We start from the raw sequence: 21148 nt of genomic DNA, 5'->3' as shown, positions 1-21148 counted from the left end.
AAGCTTGTGAGACGAACACTTCCGGGTTCTGTGCGCTGTGAGTGCTGCATGGATTGAGACACGCACTGGTTGATCTGACAGGAGGCGTGTGACGTCAGCAGAAGTCCGATGGAGACAGGATCAGCACACAGATTAGTAAGACTTAATGTAAGCGTTACAACATGAAAGTTCAATGCGGTCAGAAAAGTTAAATGCGGTCAGACTTCACTTACTATTACTGTGGCTAGTAGTCAGGGAGAGATGGATATGCTGTGGTTTACAAACAGGCATAAGTAGAAAGTGATACTTGCCAAAACACTTGATGTTCTTGTCAGATATTTTAGATGCAACAGACAGGTAGGAGCTGGATGACAACCTTCCACAAGGTACTGTGAGGAAACAGTAATCTGGTTAAGAAAAGATTGAAATTAAGTAAGAGTTCTCAATGAATAGCAAGTCTCAGTGTTACTCCTAGGGAGAATAACAAAATACTAAGCAAGGAGTGCTTAGTGTTCAGGTGTTTTATGGGAGTAACTAGTCTGTGATTGGATGATCACTAATTAAAGGAACAGTACACCCTAAAACCCTGACATATGCAGTTCTGTTCTTCCTGTGTAAAACAGACATTGCAGGGTAAAGACAAGTTTTTTAATGTTGAGCCTTATGTCTCAGGAGGATGTTGTCCAGGTAATGCGAGGACCTTCCCCTATTTCGTCCCAAGCCTCTATGGCAGCTAACACTGTGTCCTGTGGTTCCTCTTTAACTCCCAGCGGAGCATTTTTAAAGGCAGAGATTGTTGGACTGGTGTCATCAGCGATATCTGCAGCCTTAGCCGAGTTTCCCAGATTTCAGGGAAGCGCAAGAGAAAATCTAAGGTTTCAGAGACTAGGGTATCTGTTTCTATTGCTGACCCTCAGGTTCCTTTAAGATCGGAGGATTAGGAGAATTCTCGCTCAGAGGGTGAGATTTCAGATTCAGACAGTATAATGCCCTTCTCTGAAAGTGAAGGTTCTTCCTTCAGGTTTAAGCTAGAACACATCCGGGTGTTACTAAAGGAGGTTTTAGCTACTTTGGACGATTCTGATTCTCAGGCAGTAGTAACGCCTAAGAAGTCCAATAAACTTAATTTAGTTTCTTTGATGTTCCTTTCTCTTCAGAGGTTTTTCCGGTCCCAGATAGGGCTAATGAAATCATAGCACAAGAGTGGGAGAAACCAGGAGTGGTTTTTAATCCGTCTCCGGTGTTTAAGAAAATGTTTCCAGTAGATTTTTCTATTACGGAGGTTTGGTCTTCGGTACCCAAGGTAGAGGATGCCATTTCCACTCTAGCCAAGAGGACGACTATACCTATTGAGGATAGTTGCGCTTTAAAGCATCCTATGGATAAAAAGATGGAGGCTTATCTTAAGAAGATCTATGCACATCTTGGTCTCCAATGGCAACCAGTGATCTGTATTGCTACGGTGACTAGTGCTGCCTCATATTGGTTTGAGGCATTAACAGATTCTCTACAGGAGGAAACGCCTCTTGACGAGATTTAGGACAGAATCAGAGCTCTCAGGTTCGCCAATTTCTATATTGCGGATCCGGTCCTCAAGGTCCTTAGATTGGGAGCTAAGTCTTCTGGTTTTGCTGTTTTGGCCAGACGGGCTTTATGGTTGAAGTCTTGGTCAGCTGATGTTTCATCTAAGGCTAAACTGATGGCTCTTCCTTACAAGGGGAAGACCTTATTTGGACCGGGTTTGGCGGCAATCATTTCTGATGTTACAGGCGGAAAAGGGTCTTTTCTGCCCCAGGGTAAGAGGAGCAAACCGAAATTTTCGTTCCTTTCGCAACTTTAGAGGAAAGTCCTCCTCATCTTCGTCCAAGCAGGATAATAACAAGCCAGCCTGGAAATCAACTTAATCCTGGAGTAGGAGTAAGCAGGCCAAAAAGCCTGCTACAGACTCTGTCTGCATGAAGGGTTTTCCCCCGATCCAGGCCTGGATATAGTGGGGGGCAGACTCTCTCAGTTTGCTCAAGTCTGGTTAAGGGACGTTCCAGACCCATGGGCGGTGAAAATTGTGTCTCAGGTCTACAGATTGGAATTCAAGTGTTGTCCCCCCCAGGTTTCACCTTTCCAGGTTATCTGCAGACCAGATAAAGAGAGAGGCGTTCTTGAGGTGTATCAAAGACCTCTTGGTCCTGGGGGTGATTGTTCCGGTTCCAAAGTTGGAACAGGGTCTGGGTTTTTATTCAAACCTGTTCGTGGTTCCCAAAAAAGAGAGAACCTTCCGCCCGATTCTAGACTTAAAATGTCTAAACAAATTCCTCAAGGTTCCATCGTTCGAGATGGAAACCATTCGGACTATTCTTCCTTTGATCCAAGAGGGTCAGTATATGACGACCATAGATTTGAAGGACGCCTACTTACATGTTCCCATCCACAGGGATCATCACAAGTTTCTGAGATTTGCATTTCTGGATCGACACTTTCAGCTTGTGGCCTTGCCTTTCGGCCTCGCCACAGCTCCCAGAATATTCTCAAAGGTTCTAGGGGCCCTTCTAGCAGTGGTCCGGTCAAGGGGGATAGCAGTGGCCCCCTATCTGGATGGCATTCTAATTTACGCACCCTCATTTCCGAGGGCAGCATCTCACACAGAGATGTTACTCTCCTTCCTGCGGTCTCACAGGTGGAAGGTAAATGTGGAAAAGAGTTTTCTTGTTCCAGCAACAAGAGTTGTGTTCTTAGGGACGATTATAGACTCTGTTCTTATAAAGATATTCGTGATGGAGACCAGAACGGTCAAGCTCCTATCGGTTTGTCGAATCCTTCAGGAGACACTTCGTCCTTCAGTTGCTCAGTGTATTTAAGTAATTGGACTGATGGTGGCACCCATGTACATCATGCCATTTGCTCGTTTTTCATCTGAGAATTTTACAGTTATGCATACTCAATCAGTGGAACGGAGATTATCTGGATCTTTCTCCAAAGATAGTGTTGGATCAGAAGACAGATGATTCTCTTCATTGGTGGCTTTCTCGGGAGCAACTGTCTCGGGGCACTTGCTTTCGGAGACCATCTTGGGTGATAGTGACTACAGACGCAAGCCTGGTGGGCAGTCTGGAAATCCCTCAAAGCTCAGGGTCTTTGGACTCAGGAGGAGTCAAAACTACCAATCAACATTCTGGAGTTGAGAGCAATTTACAATGCGCTTTTAACTTGGCCTCAGTTGGCCTCGAACCAGTTCATCAGATTCCAATCAGACAAAATAACATCAGTAGCGTACATCAATCATCAGGGGGGAACACAAAGTTCCCAGCGATGAGGGAGGTGTCTCGGATCATTCAGTGGGCGGAAGACCACTGTTGTTGTCTGTCAGCCATCCACATCCCGGGAGTAGACAACTGGGAAGCGGATTTTCTAAGCAGGTAGACTTTGCATCCGGGGGAATGGGAACTCCATCCGGAAGTGTTCTCCAAACTGGTATCCAGATGGGGGATGCCGGAGTTGGATCTCATGGCGTCCCGCCAAAATGCAAAGCTTCCAAGGTACGGTTCCAGGTCATGGGATCCTCAGGCCTTTCTAATAGACGCCCTGGTAGTTCCGTGGGACTTCCAGTTGACTTATCTTTTTTTTTCCGTTTGCCCTCCTGTCTCGGGTTATTGCCAGCATAAGACAGGAACGAGTATCAGTGATTCTAATCGTCCCAACTTGGCCTCAGAGAATCTGGTATGCAGATCTAGTGGAGATGTCAACTCTACCTCCGTGGAAGCTTCCCCTGAGAAAGGACCTTCTTCAGGGGCCTTTTCTTCATCCAAATCTCGTTTCTCTGAAGCTGATTGCTTGTAGATTGAACGCTTGACTCTATCTAAGCGCGGTTTTTCATAGTCAGTGATTGAGACACTGATCCAGGCTCGTAAGCCGGTAACTAGAAGGATTTACCATAAAATATGAAGGAATTATCTTTTTTGGTGTGAAGCTAAGGTATATTCTTGGAGTAAGGTTAGGATCCCAAGAATATTATCCTTTCTTCAGGAGGGTCTGGATAAAGGCTTGTCTGTTAGTACCCTGAAGGGTCAAATTTTGGCCTTATCAGTCCTTTTACACAAATGTTTGGCAGATGTGCCAGACGTTCAGTCTTTTTGTCAGGCTTTACAGTTTGATTCTCCTTATCTCATTTTTCATGTTGATAAGGCTGTTCTTCGTACTAAGTTGGGATTCCTTCCCAAGGTTGTATCTACTAAGAATATTAATCAGGAAATTGTTGTTCCTTCCCTGTGTCCGAAGCCTTCTTCAGACAAGGAGCGCTTGCTGCATAATCTGTATGTGGTTTGTGCTCTTATGTTTTACTTGGAAGCGACTAAAGACTTTCGGAAGTCTTCCGCTTTATTTGTTCATTTTTCTGGGAAGTATAGAGGTCAGAGGGCGTCTGCCCCTACTCTAGCTCTTTGGTTGAGGAGTGTGATCCGCATGGCCTATGAGTCCTCTGGGAAACAACCTCCAGAGAGGATTAAGGCTCATTCCACCAGAGGCCATAGCCTCTTCTTGGGCTTTCAAAAATAAAGCTTCTATTGAGCAGATTTGCAAAGCTGCAACTTGGTCGTCTTTGCATAATTTTTCAAAATTTTACAGATTCGATACTTTTGCCTCGACTGAGGCAGCTTTTGGAGAGAAAGGTTCTTCAAGCGGTCGTGCCTTCTGTTTAGGCATGCTGGTTTTTTATCCCTCCCTATTCATCTGTGTACTCTAGCTTGGGTATTGGTTCCCAACAGTAATTAAGATGAACTTGTGCACTCACCACATCTTTAGAAGAAAACATTTATGGTTACCTGATAAATGTATTTCTTCGAGATGTGGTGAGTCCACGGACCCACCCTTTGTTTTTTGGGTAATTGTTTTAGGTTTTTGACTAAACCTCAGTCACCTCCGCACCTTGTGTCACTTTCCTTTCTCCATTTACTTTCGGTCGAATGACTGGGGGTTATGGGTAGGGAAGTGATACTTAACAGTTTTTACTGTGGTGCTCTTTGCCTCCTCCTGCTGGCGAGGAGTGGTATTCCCAACAGTATTTAAGATGAACCCGTGGACTCGCCACAACTCGAAGAAATAAATTTATCAGGTGAGCATAAATTTTGTTTTACTATGCTTAATTTCTTTTTCTTTTCTTTTGCATCTTTTTCCTGCAATTTTTGTGTCTGAAAATTGTCCGTTTCCAGTTTTTGAAAAAAGGGAACATGCACATGGCAGGATCGCAAGACTAGCTTTGCCACTAGGGTTGCCACCCGTTCCTTAAAATACAGAACACTTATAAGTTATACATGCTGCAGGGTGTGCAGGGAGGAATAGGAATAGTGCTGTCCAGAAACACAATACATGTTCCTCCCTGCACACCCTGCAGCATGTATAACTCATAAGTGTCCAGGAAAACATGGCTGAGGTGGCAACCCTATTTGCCACATATCTCTCCGTAAAGTCAGATCAAGAGAAATGTGTAGAAAAAAGAAAAGGCACCTTCTTGTTTGTATCAGTATGTTCTGGTCAGTGAGCTGAGGCGCTGGAATACCTCAGCCTGTTCCTTACTGCACAGTTGGGTGCTGCTAGGTTTGTGAGTTCCCTGTGAGCTGGGGAGGTGATATTGGCTTATTATACAACATACTGGTATACACAAGAAGGCGCCTTTTATTGTTTCTATAGATTTCTTCTGATCTGACTTTATGGAAGTGGGACATTGAAAAGAGCAGCCTGGATAATTCATCTCTATGGACTTATTGTTGTTGTGTTTTGTAATGGAGAGTATAGTCTATTGGATATTCTCCACTGGTGAGGCAGTGATTGATAATTGTTGTTCAAATTTTCCTTTCTATTCTTTTGTACTATTATTATTTGTTGCATCTAAGCACCCCCTATGTTTAAAATCTGTTACTATTAGACAGTTGTGGTATTGTAATTTGCAGTTTATCTGCTTAAGCCAAACAGTGGATATTTTGTTAACACAATGACAGTGGCAAGCCCGGTCTTTACTAGACGTGAGTCTGGATTGCCTCCTCCAAACAAGGAAATAGGTGGGTGGAGTTTGACCATTGAAAGACAAATTGCAGCAAACGTGTGGTTGATCTGTTCTAATATAACTCAAACTCTGCTGATATATATTGATAGACTGCAGAAAAAATGTTAGAATGACAAGGATTTCCAGGTTTATTTGCATCATGCAGAGCATTCTGCTAAACAGTTCTGAAAGATATCATTAAACATCTTTTCTCAGGATTTTCTGAGTTATGTGTGTATGTATGTGAAATGTGCTGGGTGCAGAGAAGTATTTTATTTAATAGTGCTTATAGTTCTTAGTTCACAATATACTTATTTCATATCTCTTTATTAGCATAACGGAGACATCATTGTGTCCCAGGCACAACAAATAAATCTGAGGTGCCAGGTGAATTTCAAAAAATATATTAAGGCCGTTCCATAGCAAATAAAAACATCTTGAAAACCACTATTAATAAAAGCATTTAGCATCTTATTGGAAGTCAGTGGTGTATAAATCATGCATTTTCTCTGGCTATTTGTAGTAAATTCATTTAAAATGCCTGTGTTAGCTTGGACAATGTCTGCTTGCAGTCTATAAGGTTATAATCTATTCTAACAAGCTTGTGCCTCACAGTCAGTCTCTCCTTCTAGAATTCCACACCTCAGAAATGCTTTCTCCCTCTACCTCTATTAAAGGGCCCTTTAATAGATCTGGCTACAATAAAGAGGTTACTTAATATGCTCACATGTACAGTAGCAGCAAAGGCTGCTGAAAATTCAGGTGTGTTGAGCACTTTGATATTATGGGATTCAGTGAGGTAGAGGGAGAAAGCATTTCTGAGGTGTGGAATTCTAGAAGGAGAGACTGACTGTGAGGCACAAGCTTGTTAGAATAGATAATAACCTTATAGACTGCAAGCAGACATTGTCCAAGCTAACACAGGCATTTTAAATGAATTTACTACAAATAGCCAGAGAAAATGCATGATTTATACACCACTGACTTCCAATAAGATGCTAAATGCTTTTATTAATAGTGGTTTTCAAGATGTTTTTATTTGCTATGGAACGGCCTTAATATATTTTTTGAAATTCACCTGGCACCTCAGATTTATTTGTTGTGCCTGGGACACAATGATGTCTCCGTTATGCTAATAAAGAGATATGAAATAAGTATATTGTGAACTAAGAACTATAAGCACTATTAAATAAAATACTTCTCTGCACCCAGCACATTTCACATACATACACACATAACTCAGAAAATCCTGAGAAAAGATGTTTAATGATATCTTTCAGAACTGTTTAGCAGAATGCTCTGCATGATGCAAATAGACCTGGAAATCAACACAATATGCTATTCTTTTGTCTGAATGTACTTTTAAGAAAGTGAACCATTAGTATTTTTAATTACAGCACTGTTATTGCACAAATAGAAATCCCTTTTTCAGGGCTGGTTTGTAATGTTTACTGCATTATTTTCTGTCTTCGCTTGATAGCTGTTTGAAAACAAAAAGAATATGAAGCCAAGGAACAGAAAGTCTGTGGTGTACAGTTTCACTGGATACCAGAGGAATCGATGCAGCACCTTCAGAGTGAAGAGGAATCAGACTATATACTGGCAGGAGGGGCTACTAGTCACATTTGATGGAGGCTACTTAAGGTAAGAGACAGCCATCTTGTGCACTGTTTTTTTCTCTCTCTGTGGTATTTAATATGGACGCCTTGAATGTGGCAAAATGAGTTAAAATCACAAAATACCAATTACTAACACATTTGCCTGGTTTTCCAAGTAGTTCTGATTATTTGCAATGAAAACAAAGTGAACCAATGTCTGTAGACAAATTTATGAAAAAAATCTTATTACACTCCATTTATTTCTATTTTATCACCTTCCATTTTGTGTACAGTATTTTTGCTCCCAGGTTTTCAGTAATACTTTGCCTGCAAATTTTCTCTTAAATCAAATATATCAATTTATTTACATAATATGTGCAACACATAATATGAAATATTAAATTTCTGAGTCCTGCGAGACGCTGTTCTAATGACACATCCTACTTACTGACTTATAAAATGTCTAATCCAATGGAGTAGTTAGTTACAAAAGCCCAGGTTGCCTGAACATGAGGCTGCTGTGTTTATATGTAGAGTAATATTAACGTGTTGGTTACATCAAGGAATGAAGGACAATTCTATTGTCTTTAATAAGTGCAAGTTTCTGGGGTGATCATCTCTTCTATCTCCGCTGCCGATTTATTGTTAGTTCATGAAATGACATCTCTGCTATACCTTCTAGTGTGGAGTCATCAGATGTCAACTGGAAGAAAAAGAAAAGCGGTGGAATAAAGATCATCTGCCAGTCAGAAGTGAGAGATTTTTCTGCTATGGCCTTTATCACGGACCATGTGAACTCCCTGATAGACCAGTGGTTTCCAGGTAACAATGAGGCATATGATATCAAGTGCTATTAGAATGAAACTAATCCTTCAATCTGTCTGCTTATCTCTCTCTGTCTTCTCTTTGTTTATTATTATACCCTCTGTACAGATCTGCAGAACATGCTGGTGCATTAAAAATAAAGCTCATAATAAAAATACTCATGCAGGATTCTGATAGTAATCACTAATCATTTCTTCCATGGATATATTTTTTAGTACTGTACAAACAGTGCCAGTATAATACAAAGCTCTGAAAAAAGATTTATTTACCCACTATATGAGATCTGCTTTTCCACATCAGACATACATTCAGGGCAAATATTTGTTCACATGTGGAGTTATATGTAGTCACTGGTGTGAAAACCTGCATATTTATACACACACACACATGGATATATAATATACTTACATACATACATACATATATATATATACTCTTAGATATACACTTGCAAACACATGCATGCAATTACATACCGTTATAAACTTATACATTTTTATACACACGTATAAAAATGCATAAACATTCTCACACCCATCAAATATCTAGTTAGTGTACTAAATGACAGTGCTCTGTAATCTATTTTAAAATGAATTTAATAACCAAAAATAAGAACAGGACAGTGCAGAAGCTGGTAATAGTGCATTTTAATGTAAAATACAAGTCAAGTTAAAAACTGTGTAGAAATACATAATACGCTGTTATGAGAAAAAAAATCTGTGTTTTACAATAATATAAATTATCCACCTAAAGTTATAGAGTGATTCTAAGGATATGTATAAGCTGTAGTTGCTCAAAACCCACATCCATGAATATGCATACCCATGTACCTATGTGCACACAATTAGTTTACACACCCATGCATACACGTATACACAATCACTCACAGGTGGGTATATTTATCTACAGTTACACTTCTGTATACACATTTACACACCCATTCATAGACTTATGCATATTTACTCAGTTATGTATTCATTAACCTTAGTTTACACTGCAGTTATACATTTTATAAACCCTGTGCATACACTTACACATATTTACAATCCCTTGCACACAGTTTCACAACACATGCACTATAACCAGAAATTAAAGGGACATGCCACCCACATTTTTTCTTTTATGATTTAGAAAGAGAATGCAATTTTAAACATCTTTCTAACTTACTTATATTATCTAATTTGTTTTATTCTCTTGATATTCTTTGATGAAATCATATCTAGATATGCTCACTAGCTGCTGATTGGTAGCTGCACATAGAAGCCTCGTGTGATTGGCTCACCATGTACATTGCTTTTTCTTCAACTAAGGATATTTAAAAAATGAAGCAAAATAAATAATGGAAGTAAATTGTAATGTTGTTTAAATTTCTATTCTCTATCTGAATCATGAAAGAAAGATTTTGGGTTTAGTGGCCCTTTAAATCAGACTTAACCAAAACCTCTAATGAGTGTATGTTTTAATAACCAGTCTTATACACACCTGATTAGGTTTAAGGGTTTGGGGGTTTCTGGTTCCCTCTTTACGGACCAGTCTTTATGGTTGGGAAATAAGTCAAAATATGGGAATTTTGGTAAGAATCATTTAATGTTTAGGTTTACAGCTACAATATACATTTAGTTCAAATAATAATTTAATTTAAATGGACATTATACGTTTAGATTTTTCTTTGTATAAATGTTTTGTAGATTATCCATTTATATAGCCCATCTGGGTGTTTTTGTAAAAATGTATAGTTTTGCTTTTTTTTAAATAATGTGCTGATTTTCCTAACTAAGCCCCAACGTTTTAGATGTATACTGATGTCTACAGACCTCAGACTGCTTCTGTTTGATTAATGGGTTTTTTTTCATATGCAGGGGAGGGGGGAGGTTCTGCTGTCAGCCCCTTTCAGTGCGTGTCCCAGGCTTATCTCATTAACAGTGTTAAATTGGGAGCTTCTAAGGAGGGTTTTATACTGGATTTTTATATCAGTATCTGTGCATACTATTTTTTATAGTAGTGTCTATTACATGCAGTTATATGAAAATTGGTGTATTCTGCCCCTTTAACTGAAAGCTCACTGTATGTGATCCAGGGTTTTATGATATACACTTACAGCATAACCACAGGCTGTACTGCACCAGGCTTGTATTTGCATGATCACATGACCTCTACACATGCACACACATCACATACATCATCCTACTCTCCGATACAGTACTGCAATGTTTCACTTACTGTCAGCCCTGCGTGTAATGCTTCTTGAAATCCTAGACACACTTTTTGAAAAGCTAATTCTGAAATTTCTGCTTTCTGGATCTTTTACATTTTTCTTGAAAATTTGCATTCGTTGTCAGCAATTGTATAAAGTCCTCCTCACAAGTGAGTTATAGCAAGAGGGAGCCAGCCTGCTAGTCAGAAAAGGTCTGAACCATAGTTAGTTTGTCAACGTTTCTGATGACTGTTGTCCCACAACAGATTAAATCTGCTATGTTGCAAAAAAGTCACATTTTGTATAAAAGTGTAAAGATTTCTTTACATTTCAGAGGTATTTTTTGCAATTTAAAACTATGTTCATGCTTGTTTTAATATTTAACAATATTATTAATTAAAATAATTGTAAATACTCTTAAGGGGAAAAGCAGACATTACCACTGTCAGGATTCTCTAATGCAGACAATCCTCTTTCAGCGCTAACAGCCACAGAGAGTGACGGTACACTACTGATGGAGCAGTATGTTCCGTGTCATGCGTGTGCACAAGTAACACGGGAAGAGGAGGGTGAGCAGAATGACATGCAGCCTTATTACTTTAATATGGAAGACTGTGTTCTGGCAGCAGTGACCAAAGACTTTGTCCAGTGTCCCAATCACCCGGAGAGCCCTGTGCCTCTACAGGAACTGGTGCCAGAGATTTTCATGACTGATTTGCCTTCAAGGTTAGTTCAAGCAATCACTTTGAAGTAATCAACACACTTTGTTTAAAGGGACGTTAACTACAAGACATTTTATTTAGTGTGTTATAGAATGACTTATTAGCCAATTCTAAACATTTCTAAAACAAATTAACAACCTTTTATTGCAATAGTTGTTCAATAGCCAAACTCCATCCATCATTTCTCTTATTTGGAGGAGCCAATCTGGGCTTTAATCTGCAGTCAGGAAGGTTAGCCACTTTCATAAGTTTGTATAAAATGCATGGTTTTGTAATTGTTAACTAATAAATACAATTAGGGAATGCTATGTAGCAGGGTTCGCCTTGAAAAGTCAGCAGGGTGCATTTCAAGTTCTGAGAAATATAAATTTCTCGGTTTTTAGTTTTGAACAAATACTAAATACCCAGTGCTTAGAGAATGTGTTACACGTGCTATCTGAATAGAGCAATGTCCTAATAATTCTTACAGAAAGGATACAGTGTAATAAAAATCAGAAGCGCCAGAAAGGGCTAAGGTGTAACAGTATGAAATATATAATTATACAGTGTACAAGTTTATTACTGAATGAATGTGACAGTATACAGATAATTTGTAATATTATTTTTTTTTTTAAATAAATAAATATAGATCCGTATGAAAAATAGTGTGTATGACAAATAAACAAAAAAAGTTTATCCCAAAAGAAGTACAAGTGTCCAAAAATACCACAGATCCTCAAAAAATATAGATTGAATGTACCTATAGTGCAAAAACACCCTTAAAAACATATATATATATATTTCCATCTTAATATGAGGAGAGTCCACGACTTCATTCCTTACTTGTGGGAATACAGAACCTGGCCACCAGGAGGAGGCAAATACACCCCAGCCAAAGGCTTAAGTACCTCCCCCACTCCCCTCATCCCCCAGTCATTCTTTGCCTTTCATCACAGGAGGATGGCAGAGAAGTGTCGGAAGATTCGGAGTAGTCTCTTATGGAGGGTAGTACTCTTCGCTATGGGACTGGAGTTTTAAGTAGTCTTGTCAGCCTCTCAGTGAGAGCATTGACGAATGTTAGGGTCTGGAGATGCAGGGAGAGTCTTTCTCTGAAACTTTCAAGACTTGTATTAACAACTAAGCAATCAGTGTTGACGAGTTTCACTTCCTGCTTCTATCACTCAAGTCCATGTCAGGTGCAATGCTACAAGACTGTCAAACTTGAGAGGCTGTGTGTCTGTTCCACGGCGATGATTCCGGTAAGATAGTTTAATTTTATATCATATGATCACAGTGTGACTCCTTTATATATAGGGAATCAAGGGTTAATATCTCCGGAGGGGGATTATTGAACAGGGGGGTTTTATACATGATTTGCTTTATTATGTTTTATGCTGTGACATGTGTGAGATGAGGCTCTGGAAGATGTGGGAAAATTCAGGTTTTACTTTCGTTTTGGATAAACTGTGGAGCCTGTCAGTTTGGCCCGCTTTTCTTCCTGCAGCAGGGGGGGTCCTGCATGGCACTTCATGTGACCAGGAGTGGCCTCATTAACTTCCTCTTTCCTGACCGTGCGGTTTACACTAGAAGAAGCGGTTTCTCTGTGGGGCCTAGGTCATAGGAGGTGATGAGTGCCTCGGCCATTGGGGGTATAAAGGTGCAATTTACTTTATACACCCAATGGCCGAGGCACTCACCACCTCCGCCTGTTCAACTATGTTCCACATGCCTTGATAAAGTACTTATATCTAAAAAGACTAAGATGTTTAGTACAACTGAGCCTTCCACCTCTGAGGGGACTCCGTCCCACGAGGTGCGTTCCCTGCAATCATCTCCAATTACACATGCAGCTCCCCATTGCACGACTACCCCCAGACTTTTCTGAACAGTTGCAAACGGCAGTGTCTGCGGCCTTTATTGCTTTACCTCGCCCTGCTAAGCGCAAGCGAAAGGTTAAATACTGCTATCCTTCCCAGGGGTCATCTACCAACTTGCTGGATTTATCTGACACTAGATTATCTGCTGATGAAGATGCCTCTGATACTTCAGAGGAGGCTCTTTCTGGGTCGGAATCGGCTGCCTCTAAGCCTCCAGCTGCGGAGGAACCTGACTTTAGATTTAGGATAGAGCACTTACACTTTTTGTTAAAGGAAGTGTTGGCTACGTTAGAGGTTCCGGAACCAAAGTTACCTGAGGAACCTTTTATTCCTAAGCTTGATAACGTTTATGAGGACAGGGTGGTGCCACAAACTTTCCCGGTTCCCGTTAAGATGGCAAATATTATTAAGAATGAATGGGAAAGACTCGGATCCTCTTTTTCCCCTTCTTCTTTTTAAGAAATTGTTTCCGGTTCCTGACGCCCAATTAGAGTTGTAAGAGGGTCTGTCCCTACAGTGCTTGCTAAGCACACCACTATCCCGCTTGAGGATAGTTCATCATTTAAGGAGCCCATGGATAACAAGTTAGGAAATCTGTTGAGAAAGATGTTTCAGCACACTGGGTTTTTTTTTTTTTCAACCTGCAGCTGCGGTGGCTGGATCCGCTACCTATTGGCGTGACTCTCTATCGGAGATGATCAAGGTGGAAACTCCCCTCGATGAGATCCAGGAAAGAATTAAGGCATTGAGGGTAGCTAATTAATTTATTTGCGATGCTACCATGCAGATTATTCGCTTGAATGCCAAGACATCAGGCTTTTCTGTTCTGGCCCATAGGGCTCTGTGACTGAAGTCTTGGTCGGCTGACATGACTTCAAAATCTAGATTGCTTTCCCTTCCATTTAAGTTGAAGGTTCTTTTTGGTCCAGGACTGAACTCTTATCATATCCACGGTCACTGGGGGCAAGGGTGCCTTTTTACCATAGGATAAGAAGAACAAACCTAAAGGGCAGGGTCCTAATTTTCGTCCCTTTCGTTCGTATAAATCCCAACGCCAGCAGCTCTCTGCGAAGCAGGATCAGTCCAAGGGAACTTGGAAACCATCTCAATCTTGGAATAAATCCAAGCAGAACGAGAAGCCTGCCAAGACTAAATCATCATGAAGGGGCGGCCCCCGATCCGTCATTGGATCATGTTTGGGGCAGACTATCTCTCTTTGTGGAGGCTTGGCTAGGAAACGTGCAAGACCCTTGGGTTCTGGAGGTCATCGCTCAGGGTTACAGGATAGGTTTCAAATCTCATCTACCCAGGGGCAGATTCCTCTTATCAAACCTGTCTTCAAAACCAGAAAAGCAAGATGCTTTTCTAGGGTGTGTGAGGGATCTCTCCTCCCTAGGAGTGATTGTGCCAGTACCTCTAGCAGAAAGAGGTTTGGGATACTACTCAGTTCATGACTACGATAGACTTAAAGGATGCTTACCGTCATGTGCCAATACACAAGGATCACTTCAAGTTCTTAAGATTTGCCTTTCTGGACCAATACTTCCAGTTTGTGGCTTTCCCATTTGTTCTGGCTACTGCCCCAAGAGTCTTTACGAAGGTTCTGGGGGCTCTGCTTGCGGTGGTGAGATCCAGAGGTATTGCAGTAGCTCCATACTTGGATGACATCCTGGTCCTGGCGGCTGGCAGAAGACCATTCAAGAGCTATGCTACTTCTTCTTCAATCTCATGGATGGAAGATAAAGTTAGGAAAAAGTTCTTTGGTTCCCAGTACCAGAGTGGAATTCCTGAGCACGATAATAGATTCCATATACATGAAGATATTTCTTACAGACCAGACACGTTGCAAAATTACTTCCAACTGTCTTGTCCTCCAGACCTCCTTGAGACCATCTGTGGCCAGGTGTATAGAGGTAATTGGCCTCATGGTGTCCAGACTCCAGCATAGATGTCATTCCATTTGCCAGGTTCTATCTCAGACCTCTTCAGTTGTGCATGCTGAGGCAATGGAACGGCGATCACTCGGATCTTTCCCAACAGATTTCTCTGGACAATCGGTCGAGAGAATCGCTCTCTTGGTTACTCTGTCCAGATAGCCTGTCTCAGGGGACATCCTTCTTAAACCATCCTTGTCAATTGTGACTACAGACGCAAGTCTATCAGGATGAGCAGCTGTTTGGGGTGCCAGGATGGCACTGGGTTGGTGGACTCGAGAGGAATCTCTTCTCCCGATCGACATTTTGGAACTTTGAGCGCTCTTCAACGCTCTGAAGGCTTTGCCTCTTCTGGGTTCGTCCCAGTGTATCAGATTCCAATCAGACAACATTACCTCGGTGGCTTACATCAACCATCAGGGGGGAACGAGAAGCTCCCTAGCCATGAAGGAGGTTTCTCGGATTCTGGAATGGGTGGAGGCCCGCAGCTGCTTGCTGTCAGCGATCCACATTCTGGGTGTGGACAACTGGGAAGCGGACTTTCTCAGCAGACAATCGTTTCATCCGGGGGAATGGTCTCGCCATCCCAAGGTGTTTGCGGATATTTGCAACAGATGGGGGACACCAGAGATAGATCTCATGGCGTCCAGAAGCTACCCAGATACGGTTCGAGGTCCAGGGATCCTGAGGCAGAACTGATAGATGCCTTAGCCGTGCCCTGGGGGTTCAAACTAGTTTACATTTTTCCACTGTTACCAATGCTACCTCGGGTAGTGGCCCGCATCAAGCAGGAGCAAGCTTCGACTATTCTAATTGCTCCATCGTGGCCTCTAAAGGATGTGGTTTGCGGACCTTGTGGGGATGTCGTCATTTCCTCCATGAAGGTTACCTTATCGTAGGGATCTGCTGGAACAGGGTCCTTTTGTTCATCAAAATCTGGATTCTCTGAGGCTGACTGCGTGGAGATTGAATGCCTAGTCCTAGCCAAGAGAGGTTTTTCTGAGAGAGTGATTGATACTCTCATTCAAGCTAGAAAGCCGGTCACTTGTTGCATCTATCATAAGGTGTGGAGGACCTACTTATTATGGTGTGAAGAGCGGGATTCCCCTGGCATAAGGTCAGGGTGTTCAGGAGTCTTTCTCCAAGATGGTTTGGAGAAGGGATTTGCCGCTAGTTCCTTAAAGGGACAGATTTAGGCTCTATCTGTTATTACACAAGAGGCTCGCTGAGCTTCCTGGTATACAGTCTTTTGTTTAGGCTCTGTCTAGAATCAAGCCTTTGCAGAGGGCTCCGTTTGAGCCCATGCATTTAGTTGACATTAAGTTACTGTCTTGGAATGTTCTTTTTCTACTGGCTATTGCTTCGGTACGCAGAGTCTCTGAGATGGCGGCCTTGCAATGTGAGCCTCCTTAACTATTTTTTCTTGCTGACAAGGCTGTTCTTCTCGCTGGGTTGGGTTTTCTCCCTAAGGTTGTGTCTGATCGCAACATCAATCAGGAGATTGTGGTTCCTTCCTTGTGTCCTAATCCTCCTTCTTCGAAGGAATGATTACTTCATAATCTGGATGTGGTTTGAGCTTTTAAATTCTATCTTCAGGCCACGTAGGGTTTTAGACAGACTTTGGCATTGTTTGTTGTCTATTCTGGGAAGCGCAGAGGGCAGAAGGCTTCTTCCACTTACCTATCTTTTTGGTTGAGGAGTATTATTCGCTTAGCATATGAAACAGCGGGACATAAACCTCCTCAAAGGATTACGGCTCATTCAACTAGAGCTGTGGCTTCATCTTGGGCCTTCAAGAATGAGGCCTCTATGGAGAAGATTTGTAGGGCAGCTACCTGGTCCTCCTTACATACTTTTTCAAAGTTTTACAAATTTAACGTTTTTGCTTTGGCTGAAGCAGTTTTTGGGAGAAAGGTTTTGCAGGCGGTGGTGCCCTCAGAATAGGTCATTTACCCTCCTGTTTTCATTAATGTCCTCTACAGCTTGGGTATATGTTTCTCACAAGTAAGGAATGAAGCTGTGGACTCTCTTCATATTAGGGTGGAAAACATAAATTATGCTTACCTTATAATTTCCTTTCCATCTATATGAGGAGGCTCTACGACCCCCGCGCGTTTTCTCAGTTGGGCGGACCATAATTTTATGTTCTTCTGTTACCATTTATACCCTGATATTTCTCCTTCTGTTCCTTGTTCCCTCGGCAGAATGACTGGGGAGGTTTTTAAGCCTTTGGCTGGGTGTCTTTGCCTCCTCCTGGTGGCCAGGTTCTGTATTCCCAAGGAATGAAGCCGTGGACTCTCCTCATACAGATGGAAAGGAAATTATCAGGTAAACATAATTTATGTTATAGTCCTACAACTAAAATCAAATACTGCTCACCAGGTAGTGTATCATCTGCCCAAAAGTTAACTCTGTCTTGAAAAAGGATACGTTTTGGGCCCATACACATAGACGGTCACTCCTATAATACACTATCTGGTGATCAGTTTTTAATACTTTGGGGCAATCAGATTATAGATGTTCCGTTATTTCACTATTCCTTTCAGTTTACGCCACACCGTTCTTTTGGGTTACAGTTTTATCATTTTTATTTTTGAATCTACTCATTTATAGACTATATATATATCATTTTTATTTTATTTCTTTTTTGCGCTATAGGCACATTGGATCTATACTTTTTGAGGATCTGGTATTTTTAGACTCTAGTGGGACGTCTTTTGGGATAAACTTTTTTGAATAATTGTTATACACACTATTTTTCAAATAAATCCATACACTTTAACCCTTTCAGGCACTTCTCATTTTTATTACATAATTTTTTTTAAGAATTAAATTACATGAAAAGGGGGCAAAATAAATTCTGAAACGATATTACAAAGTTGCTTTATTATGCATAGCTAAGCGTTTTATATAAAAATAAAAAATCTCAAGGAGTTTACAGTCCACAGGATGGATAAGACAATTTGAAAGGAAATTAACAACTGGAATTTGGAATCTTCTCTTAATGGAATATATTAGTTGTTCTTGTCTTTGGATGTGAGCAGATCGTCAGAGTGTGAAGGGTTAAAATGAAAGTATTAATTTCTGTTTTCTTCTGTTTGCATTTCTTGTTATCATGTCTAGCTACTAAAAAAAAAAGTGTTTCCCAGGGAAATGTATGTCTCCCTAGGGCAGGGATGACAAACCTATAGTGTCTGTGCCTTAGGTTGCACAAAACAAATTTGCTGACATTCTGTCCGTGTGCAGTTTCACTGGCTGTAATTGTAAGGTTTAATAAAAAAAAATAAAAAAATTATGAATCCATTCTATGTTTCAGTAATTACACTTTAGTTGCTGAAATATTTTATGTATTTATAGTACAAATTTACTTTAATGTTTCTTTGCGGCTCTTTAATTTTAAAAAAAAAGAGTAACATTGTTTTAGAAGATTATCACCAATTTGGGCACACACTCTCAAAAGGGTTTGCCAGCCCTGCCCAAAAGCATTGTATGATCACCATGGTGAATAAACATAACTTTAAAACTGTGCAAGTTTTATTAAACTCATCTCACCAGATTAATAATCTTATAGACATGAGAAGAGAGTTTGGTTTAGTTAATATGGATTAATACTTTATTTAAATGGTCAATCCTATCTAAAACAGGCTTCTTTGTACATGATCACTTTTTGTGTATATGGTGCTGTATATTTAGACAAAAAGTTATAGTGTTCTGCGCCTCGTGACAATACTGCACAAGCTCACTGGAGGTAAACGATAGCCCAACACAATTGTTCCTAATATGAGATATAGATATACGAGATAGGAGCGCTGTCTTCACAGGAAGAATGGCTTAAATGGACAGTATACACTCATTTTCATATAACTGCATGTAATAGACACTACTATAAAGAATAAGATGCACAGATACTGATATAACAATCCAGTATAAAACTGTTTAAAAACTTACTTAGAAGCTGTCAGTTTGGCTCTGTTGAGAAGGTAGTTGGAAAGCCCACTGCAAGTGGCAAATAAGACCATCCCCCTTAATTTGCATATTTATTTATAAAATATTTTACCAGGAAAGATACATTGAGATTTTTCTCGTTTTCAAGTATGTCCTGGGTACACAAAACATTACATTGATACAATGGGTACAATAAGATACAAAAACAATAATAATACACAATATATGCACAAAAATTTAACATAGAACAGGTAGGAACTATATAATCAACCATGACAGGTGCATTCTGTTTTGAGATATGTATAGAGGGATCTCTTAAAGGATATTAGGCTTGGGGAAGGTTTGAAAGTGTGCGGGAGGTAATTCCATAACACTGGCGCTCTGTAGGAAAAGGAGGATCGAGTTGCTTTCTTTTTGTATTGAGGCAAGCTAAATAATGTGCTGGTACTGGATCGGAGGTTATAGGAGGTGGGAATAGCCGGGGAGAGCATTCTGCTCAGGTAGGGTGGGAGCTTCCCAGAAAAGCTTTTAAACACAAGGCAGGAAAGATAGAGGGTGTGTCTGGATTCCAGCGACAGCCAGTTTAGTTCTTTTAGCATGTCACAATGGTGGGTCCTGTAGTTACATTGTAGCACAAAGCGGCAGAACGAGTTATACAGTGTATTAAGTTTATTAAGGTGAGTTTGCGGTGCAGGTGCATATACTACATCCCCATAATCCACGATTGGCATTAGCATTTGCTGTACAATGTTTTCCTTTACAGTAGGGCTGAGGCAGGATTTGTTTCTGTACAGGGCACCTATTTTTGGATAAAGTTTAGATGCCAGTTTTTCTATATGGAGGCCAAAAGATAGATTGGGATCTAACAACATACCCAAGTATTTAAAAGAGTGGACTGCGGTCAGTGTGGAATTTGATTTTGTTTTGATGCATAGATGGGAATTTTGTAGTTTGTGTAGGAAAAGACCCTTTACGCAAACAGGAGCAAGCTGGAGTAGGTAGCTGACTGTATTCTCATAAAACTGTGGGGCTTGGTTAGGAGTCTGAAAATCAGAGCAATGTCATTTAAAAATAAGCAAAACTATACATTTAAAAAAAACAAAAAACTTTATGGGCTATATAAATAGATCATCTACAAAACATTTATGCAAAGAAAAAATGAGTGTATCATGTCTCCAAGTGCGGCATAGAGATGTATTATGTAAACAAGTGTAACATTATTTAAGTTACATACAGTGCCTGGCAGATATTATGTTCTAATACGTTTTACCATGTATAAAATGTTTATATAAGATACATAAAATTTCATTTTATATTTCATCAAATAAAAGGTTATTAGTAAATCACCATATTTTATTGTACTTCCATCTTGAATCTGCAAGGATTGCAAAGATTGAAATCTTCACACCCCACGTAATTTCACTCCTTTTTTTTCACTACAGCACATATGTTTCACTACTCTCTTTAAAGTGAATGTAAAATTTGATGCTAAAGTGCCCGGTTTTTAAAAATTTGATTAAAAACAGGGGCACTTTAATTCATCAAAATTCACATTTCACTTGTGCTGTGAAAAAAAAAACCTTACCTTTTAATCTTGACAGCATCTCCAGCTTCCTCCACCCGTTGCAAAGCCTCTTCCTGGGTCTAAAATGAGGCATCCGGCTTCCTCCAACCACGGCGTTGAATCAGACACTGATTCCCCCGTGGGGGAAGCTGTGATTGGAGGATGACCTATCCATCATTTCTGACATCAGAAATGGCTTGCGACGACCGGAGGAAGCTGGAGCTGCTGTCAAGTTTAAAAGGTTTTTTTTTCACAACAGGAGTGAAATGTAAATTTTGATGAATTAAAGTGCCCCTGTTTTTAATCAAATTTTTAAAAACCGGGCACTTTAGCATCAAAATTTACATTCACTTTAACACTGAATGTTTGTTAGCGTATGTAGCAATCTGCAACAGACAGTGTTGCAATTTTTACATTGCCACTCCTCTATACAAAAGTAGCTATAAGGTTTCCTCTTTCGTCTTTCTTTTTGATACAAGTTACTTTTTGATACACAAGTAGCT

General features: G+C 40.3%; 1 protein-coding gene across 1 annotated transcript in view; it reads left to right on the top strand.

The window, feature by feature from the left end:
- Positions 1-21148, top strand: part of LRRK1 (leucine rich repeat kinase 1) — a 395700-nt gene that overhangs the window by 304605 nt on the left and 69947 nt on the right. Inside the window, exons 22-24 of the mRNA XM_053717594.1 lie at positions 7488-7651; positions 8288-8427; positions 11104-11350. Of these exons, the coding sequence (XP_053573569.1) occupies positions 7488-7651; positions 8288-8427; positions 11104-11350 (551 nt within the window). The remainder of the gene's footprint in view (positions 1-7487; positions 7652-8287; positions 8428-11103; positions 11351-21148) is intronic.

Source organism: Bombina bombina, chromosome 6 (genome assembly GCF_027579735.1).
Source record: "Bombina bombina isolate aBomBom1 chromosome 6, aBomBom1.pri, whole genome shotgun sequence".
Lineage (NCBI taxonomy): Eukaryota > Metazoa > Chordata > Amphibia > Anura > Bombinatoridae > Bombina > Bombina bombina.
Note: the sequence above shows the minus strand (reverse complement) of the source record. Positions and strands in the feature narration are given on the sequence as shown.